This window comes from Hyperolius riggenbachi, chromosome 5, assembly GCF_040937935.1.
Source record: "Hyperolius riggenbachi isolate aHypRig1 chromosome 5, aHypRig1.pri, whole genome shotgun sequence".
In the NCBI taxonomy this organism is placed as follows: Eukaryota; Metazoa; Chordata; class Amphibia; order Anura; family Hyperoliidae; genus Hyperolius; species Hyperolius riggenbachi.
This window is the reverse complement of record NC_090650.1, coordinates 204,009,839-204,027,199: the sequence shown is the minus strand read 5'-3', so window position 1 is coordinate 204,027,199 and position 17,361 is coordinate 204,009,839. Positions and strand designations below refer to the sequence as shown.

Here is a 17,361-nt window from a genome sequence, read left to right as displayed (position 1 = left end):
ACTTGGGGCAACTATACTGGCTACCAATACTGTGGGCACCTACCTGGCTAACCCAGACCGGGAGAATACCGAGTGCGGTATTTCCCGCCAAGATTTTTTTTATCGCACTGCTTTTTATGAATCAAGGCCAATGGGGGTAACTATACTGGCTACCTATACTGGAGGCAACAATACTAGCTACCTATACTGGGGGCAGCTACCTGGATAACTATACTGGGGGCAACTATACTAGCTACCTATACTGGGAGCACCTTCCTGGCTAACCTATACTGGCTACCTATTCTGGGGGCAACTATACTAGCTACCTATACTGGGGGCACCTACCTGGATAACCTGTACTGGGGAAACTATACTGGCTACCTATACTGGGGGCACACGGATAACCTATACTGGGGGCACTTATACTGGATACCTATACTGGGGCCACCTATTTGGCTAACCTATACTGGGGGCAACGATACTGACTACCTATACTGGGGGCAACTATACTGGTTACCTATATTGTGGGCAACTATACCTGGCTGGCCTATACTGGGGCAGTGATGCCTGGCTACCTATACTGGGGGCAACTATGCCTGGCTACCTATACTGGGAGCAACTACCTGGCTAACCTATACTGGCTACCTATACTGGGGGCACATGGATAACCTATACTGGGAGCACTTATACTGGCTATCTATACTGGGGCCACCTATTTGGCTAACCTATACTGGGGGCAATGATACTAGCTACCTACACTGGGGGCAACTATACTGGCTACCTATATTGTGGGCAACTATACCTGGCTGACCTATCCTGGGGCAGTGATGCATGGCTACATATACTGGGGGCAACTATGCTTGGCTACCTATACTGAGAGCACCTACCTGGCTAACCTGTACTGTCTACCTATACTGGGGCAACTATACTAGCTACCTATACTGGGGGCACCTACCTGGCTAACCTATACTGGGTAAACTATACTGGCTACCTATACTGGGGGCAACTATACTAGTTACCTATACTAGGGGCACCTGGATAACCTATACTGGGTGCATTTATACTGGCTACCTATACTGGGGCCACCTATTTGGCTAATCTATACTGGGAACAACTATACTGGCTACCTATACTGGGGGCAACTATACTGGTTAACTATATTGCGGGCAACTTTACCTGGCTGACCTATACTGGGGCAGTGATGCCTGGCTACCTATACTGGGGGCAACTATGCCTGGCTACCTATACTGGGGCACCTATACCTGGATACCTATACTGGGGGCACCTATACCTGGCTAACCTATACTGGGTCAACTATGCCTGGCTACCTATACTGGGGGCTTCCATGCCTGGCTAACCTATACTGGGGGCACCTATACATGGCTATACTGGGGCACCTATACTTGGCTACCTATAAAGGGGGTACCTATACCTGGCTTCCTATACTGGGGGCACTTATACTTGGATACCTATACCGGGGGCACCTATACCTGGCTACCAGCTATAACCTGCAGTGCGAATTGTCGGGTGCTGTGCGATCATTCCAAATCAAGAGGGGGACACACAGCATCCTCACAAGTTTGTCTCAGGCAGTAAAAAGTCTGGATCTGGCCCTGCTGATACCACATAGGGTGAAATTACACAGGTGTTGCTTTGTTCAGTTCATGGCCTAAATGTACAAATGATGAGCAATTTAGCACCAGTTTCTCTTTTACATTCATTCTATTTTTTTTCCCCATTCACTGGCTTTTTTTGTTGGCTACAATGATCATTGCTCATTGTACTTTTTCTCCATTTAGAGTTTGTTCAGTAAAATACTTAACAAGTACAACACACAGAAACCAAATTAATGGCCAGGGAGACTTTCTAGAGTTGCAATTGGATTAAGGTTCATTTACAGAGCCTCTCAGGGAACTAATCATACCAATAAATACATTAAGCAATATACTAGAGCTTGAAGAGGTTGCTTTGTCTCTTCTTTATAGCCTAGACAAAGGATAGCTTGAGATTACACAAGGCATACAATGCTGACCTCACTTGTTCCTAGCCACAACCAAACAATGCAACATTCTTGTGCTTGCGCAAACAGTGGAGCAATGATCCTTAATATGTATGTTTATATAAGATACTCATTTCTCTCAAAATATTCTCTGTCTAATATTTCATTTTTGTGGATTCATTTCTCTTATAAAGGCAAAGATGGTGAATCATCCTATTAACTTCTAGAACCTTTAATTATTTTATTTCTGGTGACGCTATCCATAGGAATACTAGTGTAAAATAAGTGAAATTTGTTTTGCCATTTTATTCACAAATAACTTGTGTTAAATATCCTGCCTTCTACCACAATGGTAGTAACTAAACTTTTTTGGGGAACTGGTAAAACAACCAGTTCAATTGTACAGTACAGAACAGCTTTGGAATGTTGCAGTGCAAAGAGAAATGGTTTGCAGTTGTTAATTGGTGTTCAGAAAATGAGTCTTTATCCATGCAGAAACCACATGACTAAGGTGCTCGTACATGTTAGTTGTTTTTCACTCAATATCCCTGGCAGATTCGATCATTATGATCAACTATGCCAGAGATTGAAGCCACAACATGGCTGCCCAGTCATAATTTTGATTGATTTCCATCCAAAATCAATAAAAACAATCAATGCAATATGCTGGAAAGATATAGCTCGAAACCGGTAGGTCGGGTTCACAGTGGTAGCAGCGTTCGATTTTCCGACAGACCCCCGACTGGTCTCCCCCCGGTAATGTGTACTGTGTATTTGCCCAGGCCCGTGGTGAGTGTGGAAACTATGTCTAGATCACCTGTCTGCTGACGCACCTCCTCCAGGCAGGCTGAGGATCAGCCTATCGTTTAGAAACAGCCTGAGTCTGCTGACAGCGCGTACACACGTGCTACTGTTGGCAGAACGTCCGCCAAGCGGGAGGGTCTGGCGGACCCGTCGTTTGCGCAAGTATGGTGTGTGTACGCACCGTCCTTAACCCAACCCTGCTGAGTGAAAAAGTGATTGGTTAAAGTGGTCTAACACCCAGCATTTCAACTTTGCTTTAAAAGATTGCTTACAGTTTAGAAACTATTATGCCAGATTTTTTTTTTACCAGAAATTCACTGAATGGTTTAAACATGACATTTTAGTGTTGCATTTAGCTAGAAATCCGCACAGAGGGCTTCCCAGACAGGCTTTTCAGAGGTCTATTTGCATTCCAAACAAAGATACATTTGTATCTAAACATCAGCACTGATGCAGATTTCTAGCTAAATGCAAAACTAAAATGTCATGTTTAACCCATTCAGTGAATTTCTGCTTAAAAAAAAATCTGGCATAATAGTTTCTAAGCCGTAAGCAATCTTTTAAAGCAAAGTTGAAATGCTGGGTGTTAGACCGCTTTAAGTTGAATTCTTGCTTCTGATAAGGGGCATAAGTACAGGGGAGCAGGGTCTGCAACTGCAGGGGGGGGGGGGGCATGGTGATAAAGCATTTAGTATTCACTAAGAAATTTACCTCAGGCAAACCTTAAAATAAGAGTTCTGTCTTTAAGTTAAAGAGTGAGTTTCAATTCTTAAAATAACAAAGGAATTCCAAAGTCAGGATGTTAATTCATAGAGAGGAATGCAAGTGATAACAACTGTAAAATGTGTGAGTAATTATAACCTGGCCTGAGCTGTCGTTAAGTGGAGTGTAACTACAGACTGCAATGTAAAGTCTGTGTAATGGTTAGCGGACCCGCTGCCAGTGTGCACGCGGCAGCGGGCTCCGCTTCACAGGCTCTCATCTCTGAGTGTGGGACGCCGATCATGGCAGTGCGGACGGCGAAATCCGCATGCTCAGCGAACTCCGCCGCATGGTTGCTGCCTGTGGGGTCCCCCGTTTCTTCGCCGGCTCTCAGTCTCCGCATGACGCGCGCACGCGCGAGGAGACAAGAACTTTATGCCTCAAGACGGGGAGTCAGCTGACCAGGCCGGTCAGCTGACTCCAGCAGCCCTTTGGATTTGCTGGGGCTCAGGGGCGGTGCTGGGTAGATCTCGGGCTACATATAGAACTTGCTTGTCAGGAGCAAGTTGTCTGCTGTCGTGAATACATTTGTGTTAGCGCTCAGACCTTAGTCTAATTTCCTAGGTGTTGATACCAAGGACGTCACACCTTAGATTAGGATTGTATTTGTATATTTACCTGTGTTTTGACTCTGGCTATCCCTGACTACTCTTTACTCTAATCGCTCTTGTACTTCTGCCTATCTGATTCAAGTTGCCGACCCTGCCTGTTTACTGACTCTGAATCAGCCTTCTGTTTTCTGTACTGCTGCCGCCTTCTATGTTGCCGAACCTCTGCTTGTCTGACCTTTCTCCCTTCAGTGGAACGTCTCCCACTGTAGGGTTATCTCTGAGGCTTGCCTCCCCGAGACGCCTGCCCTAGCAGACGATTGCTGCCAGTGGCCGAGATTCCTCTCTTTGCCCGGGCCGGTTTGAGGATCTCACACACGGGGTTCCCATTCAGAGGTAACCACACCTCTGAGGAATTGCCGTGTGGTGGATATTTCCACGATCTTGTGAATTATTACTGTCTTTATTGTCTTTTACTGTATTAGGTGTCCAGAGGTTAGTTACACTTGTATTATTGGTGATTCTGCAGATCATCAATAATCAGGTATCATCTGTATTGTTGCGATACCGCAGATCACCAATAATCAGATTCTCTCTGTTTGCTGACACCAATCATTACAGTCTGCTTTATTTTTTACTAGTTTATGGTTTAAAGAGAAATATACACAGCAGGCACACAGAGAGGGAAGGCGAGAGAGACACCAAGTATATACACACGCACGCGCACACACACACACACGCACGCGCACACACACACACACACACACACGCACGCGCACACACACACACACACGCACGCGCACACACACACACACACACACGTGTATCACTACATGTTAATAAGGCAAGCTTCTTTAGTGAATTACACCTTCAAATACTGATTGATGTGTGGTGATAAGTTTTCACCTGCCTTATTATCACTAGTATGATTTTAGTGAATTGTGGTCATTGTTTACAGTAAAAGGAAATAAATATGGCAGCCTCCATATTCTTCTCACTTCAGTTGCCTTTTAAAGTTAGAACACATTTATTTTTTCTGCTTTTCTGTCACTAATGAAACACTTCATGAATATAACTTTTTGTTTTCTTTTTTTCCTGTTGCAGTATCATTTTTTGTTGTAAGCATTGGAGGAACGTTGGTTGGAATCATATTTGCGTACCTTCTGAGCTTGGTTACTCGATTTACCAAACATGTACGGATAATAGAGCCTGGATTTGTTTTTGTCATTTCATATCTATCTTATCTTACATCGGAGATGCTTTCTCTTTCTGCCATTCTTGCGTAAGTACCGTACCTTTTATTTCCCATCCATTAAAACATCGCCTATGTTTAATTTGAGTATAATTTGTACTTTATCTCAAGTAAAAAAATAGGACACAGTACAGATTTCAATGTGTCCATTTTGAAATAGCATATTATATATACATATTATTAAAGCCTGCCATTTTAAAAGACCACTATTGCGAAGAATTGTAAAATTTAAAATATGTGTACACATAAGAAGTACATTTCTCCCAGATTAAATGCACTTTTCTCCTATGTTGCTGTCGCTACACTAGGCAGTAAAAATCTAACAGATCTTAAAGGTTTTGGACTTTCCATCTCCTCATGGGGGATTCACAGGGGCTTCCTTTATCCTATACAAAAGCACTCTCTGAAAAAAATATGTATACAAAGATGCCAACCTCCCTGCTCATTTGCACACTATTTTGGCAGATGGACTGAACAACTCTTATTCAGTAAGGCCTTGTTCACGTCATAAATCGGCAGCACTCGTTCTTGCGTTTTTGTGCGTAATTTTACCTGCGCATTAGCAATTTTTTGTAAAGCGCCTTTTTAATTGCTTTTGCAGACCGATTTGTTTTGTTTTTTCACTTCCTGACGTCAGTCTGGAAGTGAACTCTTTGACCCAGGAAAAAGAATAAATACAATGGGCTTGATTCACAAAAGAGTGCTAACTGATAGCACGGCCGTTTTCGCGCTTCACGCAATCATGAATTTTTGCACGAAAAGATAACGTTTTCGCATGCAAACCTGAAATTTGCGTTTGCGTGCGAAACCACTGTCGTGCGAATTCGCGATCGCACGAAATGCGAAAATTCGCACAAAAACGGCTGTGCTATCAGTTAGCACTCTTTTGTGAATCAAGCCCAATGTATTTATTCTTAAAAGCGCTCGGGAAATCACTATACAATGCGCTTTTTCAAGCACTTAGCGATTTCCTTATACCTTCCATTGAGCCAAAACGCTCAGAAAATGGTACAACTGCTTTGGTCAGTGGAAAGCAATTGAAATGTGCAGATGTGAACACTCTCATAGGGAATCAATGCACAAGCGTTTTTAGAGTGATTTTCAAAATCGCCAGCGCTTAAAAACCCCTCAAAACGCCCTAGGTGTGAACAAGCCCTAAGTGTTTTTGAAAAGAAAGAAAACCCTGAGATTCCCCATGAAGAGATGGACTAATCAAAAACCTGTCCGATCTGTCAAATGTTTACAAACTACTGTAAGTAACAGGAACATAGGGGAAAAAAAGTGATAGTGCATCTTGTTTCAAATATTACGAATATTATATTTTTTTTGTGATAGTAGCCCTTTAACTTGAAAGCCCCTGTACAGATATAGGCTTCCATGTTGCTTGAAAATTACTCCTGCATAAATACTCTGTGAGTGGCACAGGAGAAATAGCTTTTATATGTAGTTCTGAACATTTTATTTCCTGAGGCACCATACACATTGGCCTAGCGTGTAAAAGTAAGCAATCAAACCACACAGAAGGTTGTAATAGTTTTAAGGCCAATACATTTTTGTTAAAGTACACCTGTTAAAAAAAAAAGTTAAATACTTACCTTACCTTCAGTATGCACTCCCAGCAGTGGAAAAGCACAGACGAATTGGGCATGCACAAGTAAGGTTCATGCATGGCCTGTAGAATAGAGCTGTTCATGCATAGCTTTTTTCCCTCTGTGCACGAGTGCTTTGTTCTACTGGGCATGCGTGGACCTTACTTGGGCATGCCCAGTAAGGGTGCACCAGAAGAATCCCATTTGAGTAACAAAAGGTTAAAGTAGTGGGCTATCAGTGGACTCCAGACAGGTTCAAACTTTGACACGGAGTCAATATCACAAATTTTTTCATAAGACATATATAGCCATAACCAGGTTGTAACTAATTCCAGTGGAAAAGTCTGTTTTTTTCTGCATGCTGCATATCATTTTTTTATTCTGTAGTCTTTGAGGCTCTCCTTCAGAATCCCTGCCGTCATCAATAGATTTGATTGCAGTCTGGCTTTTGTCTTTTTGATAGAATCAGTTTGTAAACTTTGGCACTTAGTGATGCATTGCACTTTTTCATTGTGGATTTTATGCAGACTTGATACTGTGTAGAATCTCAGCAAAAAACAGGAGGAGGAAGTAGCAGACTCTCAGGACATACCACGTTTCTCCAGGTGCAGTTCAACAGAGGAGACAATTGCTGCTGCTATTAGGGCTTCTGACAGTAATAAGGAGGGATAGAGGGGGCTGGAGGACAGAAATGTTAAAATAGCATTGTGATCGGTCAAGCATCAAGGGTACTTAAAGATCCTACAGGATGGGTCCTATGCTTGAGAGATACTGATCAGCTGCCATGGAGCAACACATAACGATCAACATCTGAAATGGTAGTTATCGGACGTTTTGGCTGACGATAAAGGTACATGTGTGTATGTTCCTTTAAGAAAAACACCAAATCCAAGTTCCCCACCTCAAGCTAGGGCATTTTAATGTAGAGCTCTCCCTCTTCCCCTGTCTGTGGCCATTGTCATCATACACAAAGCATATGCTGGTGAGTGCATGGTGCATATTGATGTATTTTGTTAGCTTCCTTGTAGGATTAGTTTGATTTACTATCTGTCACAAGAGAGGAGATTAGAATATGTGCTCCTAATCCTTAAAGGTGCGTACACACGCACGACTATAAGGAACGACGGGTCCGTCAGACCCTCCCACTGGGCGGGCGTTCCAGCGACAGTAGAGTGTGTGTACAATCTGTCGGCAGACTGATGAGGCTGTTTCTGAACAATCTGCTGAGTCCTCCATTTCTTTTGATCGCACTGATATCCTAATTTCTGAATGTTTCTTAGCAATTGCTAATAACACATTGGAGGTATTTATTAAGACATGGCAGCCCTGGATATAATCTCCTGATCTTATTGGTCTACACATTCATGTGCGTTTTCCTTGTAAACTCCTATTTTGACTGCATTGTAGCTACCTGTTCAGGTGCTGGGTCTACTCTAATTACTGTATTTTATTGTATATTGATTAAATGTTCTAGATTACCCCACCAGTCCAATGTTTTTGTTGAGGATGTGTTTTACATGATTATTATCTGTTTAAAGACACTATTGCATTGTTCCACTGGGGCATATCTTTGCTTGTATGTTTAGTCTAATGCTGGGAATACACGGTTCGTTTTTTAAGTGATTAGATGGTTCGATAGATAATTTCCGACATGTCCGATCTCCCTTTCGATTCTTTTGCCGCTCGATTTCTGATAGAAGTGAATGGAAAAAGATAAGAAAAATGAGCGGAAGATAAGAGAATCGACTGCAAGATCAAGCAGCAAAAACGGTAGAGAGCAGAAACACACAGCAGAAACGAACCCAGAAGTAAACTGCCAATTAACTTTTTGAAACTAAAAGAAGCAATGGGTACATTCCTAGTGCTAAATCACACCTTTACCATAGAGTAGCACCATCTTCTGCATCACAATCACTCATAACAACAGTATGTGCAGTGGCATGTGCTTGGTAATGGCATTCCATTCCAATGCTTGTCTATTAAAGCAGAATAGCAGCTGTACTGTGTGATAGATGCTGTGATAGATGCTGTATGCAATATTCAAGAATGGTAACCAATGGTTTTGTACAGTTCCATCCACCTGTATGGGAGTACTGGTGAATTAATGGCTGTACAGCGATCAACCAGCAGGGAACCTGGTCGTAAAACCACACTGGAGAATTGGCAGTAAGCTGTCCTTCCTAGGGCACCAAATGGTTATTTTAACAATGGTTAATTTGCATATATTCAGAAGTGTTGCTCTGGGAGACATCTCAAGCTCACTCCAACCTGAATTATCGCAAATTCTTTCTGTTTTAGGAAAGCAAACTTTTGTTTTTCTAGGGCACCAAACAAATACAATAAGCCCTATATTTAGATGCCTGATAAATAAAAAACGTGGTGGTGATGATGATAATGATAAAATGGGGATTTCATTTTGAATTAATTTTGGCAGTACTAGCCTGAGGAATCCTTTCTATATTTTAATAATTGTTTGTAAATTGTATCAGCTAATTAAACTAAAACTAATATTTCAGGATTACATTTTGTGGAATTTTCTGCCAAAAGTATGTCAAAGCCAATATTTCTGAGCAATCTGCTACTACTGTGAGATATACCATGAAGATGCTGGCAAGCGGAGCTGAAACAATTGTCTTTATGTTTCTGGGAATATCTGCTGTTGATCCAAGCATTTGGAAGTGGAATACAGCTTTTATATTGTTGACACTGGTTTTCATCTCGGTGTATAGAGTAATAGGTAAGTTTCACTTTTTTTGTTCTGTATCCACTGACAATCAATTGTATATTACAAATTGGACACCATGGAAATTAATGCATATTACATATTTTTTATACTTTGAGGAACAGTCAGTAAGTAGAATTATTCAGAGTAATCTGTAAAGTAGAAAAATTGCAGCACTATGCAATAGCATAACAATTATATTAAAATAAGTTGAAACTCACAGTGACTAACAGTGACTAACGGCGTGTTTGGGCCAGCAGAAGACTGTTGGGTCCACTACGAGGGAAGAAAAAGGAGCTTCTTTCTGCACAGCACTTTCTGCTAGTACAATACTGGAGGAGGGTGCATATTGTTCCGGCGCGGCGCAGTTCGGCGCAGTGAGAGACGAATGACGGCTCTCACCGCTGCCGTTAAACTCTGAGGCGCCGTTAAAAACTATTCCCCCTCCGAGTTGTCGCAACTCGGAGGGAGATGTAATTTGGGGTCTGGCAGCCGCCAGAGCCCCAAATTACCGCTACGCACCCCGCGCAGCATAGCATTGCTGCTATGGGGCGCCCAGTTTCGGCACTCGGCTCTGAGAGCCGCGCGCCGAAATAAGCTGATCCATACTGGAGCATTCGAGTCACTGACCCTGGAGACTGAGAGACCCTCCCACTTAATTTCTAAAATGTATTCTATCCTTACCATCCCTCCTGAGGAGATATTTGCCAAGCATTCTTAAATGACATACTGGGAAAGGGAACTACAGAATACCCTAGATATTGCAGAATGGGGAGACATTTGGTTATGCTAGAAAAACATCACTATGCTCCTGGACAAAGGTGAATATTTATAAAATTCTCTTTGGCTGGTATAACACGCCTCACAGGTTGCATAGACTCTACCCACAAACTTCAAACCTCTGCTGGAGGAAATGTGGGGAGGTGGGTACTTTATCTCATATATTCTCATTTTGTTCAGCAGTTTTGAGGTCATATTAGGGACTTGCTTAAACAAGTTGTTAAAAAAGAGATTCCCCTGGACACCTAGGTTTTTGTTTTGGGTAAACCACCTCAGGGTTGTCGTAAACATACGGTTAAAATGATGAATCATATCCTCTTTCTGGCCAGAGTGGCTATAGCCTCAAACTGGAAAAACATCCCACTGTGCAGGAAGTTGTACAGAGAATACGGTATATTCAAACTATGGAATATCTTACTTATATGACTCATGAACAAACTGATACATTTACTAAGGTATTGGACTTTTGGGATATAAATTATGAACTACTGTTATCAGAAGCAGATGTTTAGGCCTAAATAGTGTCTCAAATGAATTATTTAAGAATAGTATAGATGTTTTGGTGCTCTGGGGTGGGGGGCTGGGGAGACTAACTTATCGGTAATACTGATATTTCACACTTTAGCAGGCAATACTTGTTATTATTTTTACTTTTTGTTTGAGTCTCGTGCTCTTATATTGTGAAGGGTGTCCCTCAGAAAGGCCTTAATTATGATGCGTATGAGCTAAACCTAACTGTGTTTCTGATGGGCTTATGTTAGGTAACTTATCTACAGCCACTGTTTACTCTTATGCTCACCCTGTTCGGACGACATCTCATATTTGTATTTTCAACTGTTGTTTCCATATGACAATTGTTAAAAATGTTTTGTTTTTGAAAAATTCTCAATAAAAATTGAGTTACAAATAAACAAAAAGGAGGTAACTATATTCAACTAATACTCTTGTAATATATGAAAAAAAAAATTTATATTCGACTTACGTTATATTCGGTACGTTAAATTGCATTAGACGTTATATAAAGAAATTCTGAACTAAGGGAATGATGAATGATGCCTTTTAAAGCAATAATCAGAGAACAGTTTCCATCATGTTAATAAAATTATGTGGCCAAGTTATTTTTAAGAGTGCACCTTAACTCTATGCTTGAAATCCATCATTTTCAAAGTGGTGTATTACATTGCTGTCATTGGAAGGACAGTGTTGGGAGGCATCTTCTATGGTGGTGCTACTATTAATTTTCAATTTTACTACAAGTTTTAGAGAGATCAAGCCTGGGTATGTTTTCATTTTTCCAAATAATCTCTGGCTGATTTGATCACGTTCAACAAATCTACTAGTCATCTATTCCTCCAACATATTTGATCGATTCAATTTTGGGCAGTTTATCAACCAATCTGACATTTTGGAAAATCTCCATGCAAAGAGGGCAGGGCATTGAGCAGTACAACTTTTGTGGCCCAATCGGTGCTCAATAAATGTCTACTGAAATCTATCGAAAACGATTTTGCCATGTGTTGTAGGAATTTTCTCTATTGAATTTATTCCAGTCGGATAGGGATCAATCAGCTTGGTATATCAGGTCATAGCAGACTTGTGTATGGCTAGCTTTTGACCTGTTCCTTCAGTGCAGTGCTAGAGTAACTTGTGTGGACCAAATGATTTGTAGGAAAAGGTCCCTTATGCTAGGTACACACTATGAGATTTTCTGGCAGATTTACTGTCAGATCGATTATTTCCAACATGTCCGATCTGATTTCCGATCATTTTCCGATCGATTTCTGACTGTTTTCCGTTCACCTCTATCGGAAATTGATCGGAAAACAATCCTAAATTAATCGGAAATCAGATCGGACATGGTGAAGATTATCGATCTGACAGTAAATCTTCCAGAAAATCTTATAGTGTGTACCTAGCATTAAAGAAGGCTTTCTGAACTCAGTGCTCAAGTAACCCCAACAGTGCATGTTTTGCAGAAAACCACAAAAATTCACATTTGAAGTAATAAGTGTCTTATCAGAGGTGATAAACTACCTCTGTGATTTCCATAAAACATGCACTTTTGGGGGTACTTGAGGACTGAACTGAGAGACCCTGTCTTAAACAGAACCCGAGTCAGAATTTTTAAATCTTAATAGGACCCAGAGGCATGTCAGGTGCACACAATGACATGCCTCTGTGTCCTTCTATCGCAGTTGCTAGTGCCCCCTGCGCTCGGCTGTCCCCCCTGAAAATATAGCCAGGCTAGCGACAATCTGCTTGTTGCTAGCCATTCTGTTTACTTGAGGCTTGTCAATCAGCCTCCTCCACTTTGCTGGCTCCATTACAGGCTCCCCCCGCTGCTCCCCACCTCCACTAGCTTCCTCCAATCGGAAGCCAAGGCGCGACCCAGGAAGCAGCTTGGCTTCCGCTTGGAGGAAGGTAACAGAGGCGGGGGAAATAAAAAGTTGGGGGAAAGGTTAAGGGGAAAAAGTTGAGTTGTATTTACCTGGTGCTTCTTCCAGTGCCTTAAAGTATCTAAGGTCCCTCTGTTATGCCACTGTCAGCCCCAGTGGTAAACTGTCAAATAGGAGGATACTAATTGCGCATGCGGGCCTTGTGCTCATTGTGCTCCTGTTGCATATGCACAGTTGCAAGTTTTAGAAACTGCACATGCGCAGAATGCTGCCAGCCACAGGAGAGCAATTAAGGTGGTAGGCAGGGATGGGACAGCGTATAAAGTGACAGTGACACAAGAGAGGGAATTCGGCGGACACAAGGGAACCCAGATACTACAGGGGGCTGGAAGAAGCCCCAGGTAAGTAAAGCTCAACTTTTTTCCCCTCACCTAAGATTTCTTAAATGCTTATTGTGAAATAACTGCAACTTGCTGGGAATAGATGTTAACCTAACCTGATATCACAGAACTAGCATTTACATCACACTTAACAAGAAACATAAAACACTCAGACAATCTTGTACACGGAGTTAGGTCAAACTATGTTCACTATTTTGAAATCTACATTAGTCACTCTAGAAGTCAAATAGGAGGATACTAATTGTTACATGACCTGCACATATCTACAGAGAACCAAAAAACTCTAAATAACACCTCAGAAAAAAACACATGTTCCTTTATAGTCCTGCCTTCCCATGTTTTAAAAGTTTTATCTATTTTTTTGGCATCTCTGTTCACCTTGTACTATACGAGTCCACCCCTGGTGGAAGGGTGTTACCCCTTTCTTCTGATCTACAGAGAGTGACTTCTTAACCTTGAGTGGGGAAAGGATTAAACTCCCCACCTGCATCTACAGTGGTTGCCTGAGTGGTAACCCTGGCTTGTGAGTATCCTATACTATACTAAAACCCCTATGTCCCTGCGTCCCCTGTCTCCACGCCTTTTTGTCAGCGTGCAAACACGGCACATTGGCGGCCGTTGGACACTACATGAGGATGGGGGCAGGGGGCGGGCATGTGTGCGCGGGGTGCACGAGCATGTGTGTGCGCGGTGCGCAAGCGCGTGTGCACAGGCAAGTGTGCGCAGGCGAGTGTGCGTGAGTAGGCGTTACGGCCGTTGCGTACGTGCGCACTGACCATGTAGCGGCCGAGGCCTAGTGCCTGTTATTGTAACGGGCCTAATGTCTAGTAAGTTATATTACTCTATCATCAGTCCATCCTTACCAGTACATACTACACTATATTGGGCTCTCTGTGTCATTCATTATTTGTTGTTGCAAAATGTTCCTTTATAGGTTGTTGTTTTTTGGTTGTTTATTTATTTTTTTGCTGTTATTTTGTAAAGATAATTTTTCAGTTAGGCTCACTTAAATCCTTCTTTCTAAATTGGATGATATTAGATAGTAAATAATAAACACACCATAAACCGCTATTAAAGCTATACCGAAGTCAGAAAGTACTCGCACGCTAATCCTATTGGTCACTGCAAAACAATTCCATTGCTATATGGATCTTTTTCTGGAGTCCAGGGATGTCGAACTGCAGCCCTCAAGGGCCGAGGTCCTCACACATTTTTGGCACAGCTCAAATTAGTTGATGGGACTGAATTATGAAATGTGTGGTTCAGCCAGTAGAACACATTTCTCCCTTCTCCTGAACACTGGCGAGGACATGGGCCTCGAGAACTGGCATTCGACACCTGTGATCCAGGCACTACCACAAACTCATGCTTTATGAGAATAACGTGCCTGCTGTCCCAGACTCCCATGCATACTGCTAAAATGGCAGGTGGGAATAACAGACTTTCCCATTACAGTACAATAATCATTTCTCTACATCGCAATGTCAATAACTTGTCTGTTTTGCCTGGAGGTACTTCACGGACAATTACAGCCAATTGCTGCCAAGGATTTCAAAATACATGGAATCAAGTCAGAGCTGGACCAAACAAGGCTCTAGATACCTAAATACAGAAGTCATTGTGAGCTTCTAATCCTTTACACCCACAACTGTTACAAGTGTCTGAGAGAAGATGCAGACAAAAAAACATAAAAAGAGGTATAGAGAGATCATATAGCAGCAAAATGTCACCTAGAAGATCTTGCCTTGCAGCACTAGAGTCTCAGGTTCAAATCTAGGCCAGGTCTCTGTCTGCATTTATGTTCTCCTTATGTTTGTGTGAGTTTTCTCTGGGCACTCCAGTTTCCCTTTACATCCCAAAAACATAATAAATGAATTAGCCTTATACTAATGCTGGAAATACACTGTAAGTTTTTTCAGCAGATAAATGGTTCGATAGATAATTTCTGACGTCCGATCTTAATTCAGATGGTTTTTCTGATCGATTTCTTATAGAAGTGAATGGAAACTGATAAGAAAAGCTAAGAAAATTGATCGGAAAATCGAGATCGGACAGTATATCGACTGAAAAATCTCATTGTGTTTTCCCAGCATAAAGCTTGGCATGCACAGATCAATTATATGCCATATGCCAAGCCAAATTTACAACACAATGCAATCTCTATTTTAATAGATTTTAGCAGAAATGTATTGAGCATAGATTGAACAGTAAACATTGTACTGCTCAATGCAGGACCATAACATTGTACTGCAATGCGGATATCAATCCTCCATCATTCCTGCCCCATCCCCTTCAATGTAGATCTTCCATGTCCCACCACACTTTCAATTGGTAAACTGTTCAAAATCAACTAAAAGCGAATTGATCAGATGTGTTAGGTAAAACAAAACTCTTTCAAACTAATAAAAGTAATAGTGTCGGCAGGAAAAATCAGTACATATGTCCCAAGCTTTTTTGAAAGGTAAATTTTAGTAAAGGTTTTCCATTACAATACAACCACTCCCTAACATGAGAGTATTAATAGTCAGATAACAAGCAAGACATCTAAAACAAAACAGGTAACTATGGTGCACACTCGTGCCTGGTAATTTCAGCACCCCATAGGATCATTACATGGCAGTGGACCAAATTAGGGGTTTAAATTAGTGGCGAGTGGTGGTGGTAGTGGGAAGAGGGGTTAGTGTTAGGTGTAGGTGGGGGGGGGGGGGTTATTGTTAGGAATAGGTGGGGGGGGGGGGGTAGTGTTAGGCGTAGGCAGGGGAGAGTTAATGTGAGTATTAGGTTGCAACAGGCGATAGTAGAAATTCGGTAATATTACCGATATCCCGCTACATCAAGTACACAAATGAAATTTCGGCTTTAGCGTGTAAAAATCCCAAGCACTGTTTTTACATGTATGCATTTATAGTGGCACATCGGGCTGTGACTATGATACAGTGAGTTGGTGACTTCACTATACAGTGGCAATAGCAAAAGCAGAGGTTGTGACCGGGGCACTTGGACCAGAGGGGCCCACTGGGGGCCTTCCTTCATCCGCTTTATTAGTTATTCTTTGGTGCTCTGCTGGTAATGGTCGCTTCTATATGTGCTTTGCGTAGAGTGCTTGAGTGGACCCAATGTAAAACTTGCCCATAGCTATTAAGCTATGACACTGTGACTATAGGGTATATTCACTAAACCCTGTTGAAGTTAAAAAGCAAATTCAGCATAAATTGCACTTTTAATTGATGGTCTTCTAGTATAAAGTTATAACAATCTTGCAGAAAAGGTCCTCAGCACTTTCTGTACTCGAGATAGAGAAAGTGCCCTGGCCCTTTTATGCAAGGGGCGGGGCAATGACGTCAGTAGACATGGGGTTCTTGGACGAATTTTGGAAGAAAAAGTCCTGGCAGGTTGTTATAACTTTACATTAGCAAACCATGGATTAAATATGAAAGCTGATGATTATCTTTAATGTGTGCAGGGAAAGTTACATTATTATATAGTTATCTGACAGCAAACTATCAAGACCATGGTCCTGACATCACACTGTGGGAGTGGTTTCACCACAATATCAGCCATATACAGTAGATATCCCTGTTGATTAGGGAGCATGGTGGCGTAGTGGTTAGGACTCTCACCTCCCAGCCAAGGCGCTATCTTCACTGAGTTTGTATTTCAACCTATGTCTATGTGGGTTTCCTCCAGACACCCTTGTTTCCTCACTCATCCCAAAAACATAGAGATAACTTAATTGGCTTTCCCCTAAATTGGCCCTAGTCTACAATACATACATAGACATATGACTATGGGAGGGATTAGATTGTGAGCCCCTCTGAGGGACAGTTAGGGGCACTATTGTGAATCCATGTTTATTTAAAAGTTAGATAAAATGAAACAAGCATGTGACAAATGTACCTAGGAAAAAGATTTTATTAAAAAAAAAACTGTTACTTTTCTCACATAAATCTTTTGGCAACCTGTCGTTTCTGTAGCAAACAACGTACAACTAGCAGATCAGCCCATTTTTACAAGTAACATCATTTGAAACTGTTTATTTTTCTAAGATCTGTCCTCTGTTCATATGTGCACTATAACTTCCCCAATCTAGCTAGACTGCTCTTACTAGCAGCGTAGCGTGTCAAACCCC

General features: G+C 41.8%; 1 protein-coding gene across 2 annotated transcripts in view; it reads left to right on the top strand.

Annotated features, from left to right (window-relative positions):
* SLC9A3 (solute carrier family 9 member A3) overlaps window positions 1-17,361 on the top strand; it is a 178,622-nt gene that overhangs the window by 109,593 nt on the left and 51,668 nt on the right. For both annotated transcript variants that reach the window (XM_068236599.1, XM_068236598.1), the window contains exons 5-6: window positions 5,197-5,374; window positions 9,450-9,670. In XM_068236599.1, coding sequence (XP_068092700.1) covers window positions 5,197-5,374; window positions 9,450-9,670 — 399 coding nt within the window. The remainder of the gene's footprint in view (window positions 1-5,196; window positions 5,375-9,449; window positions 9,671-17,361) is intronic.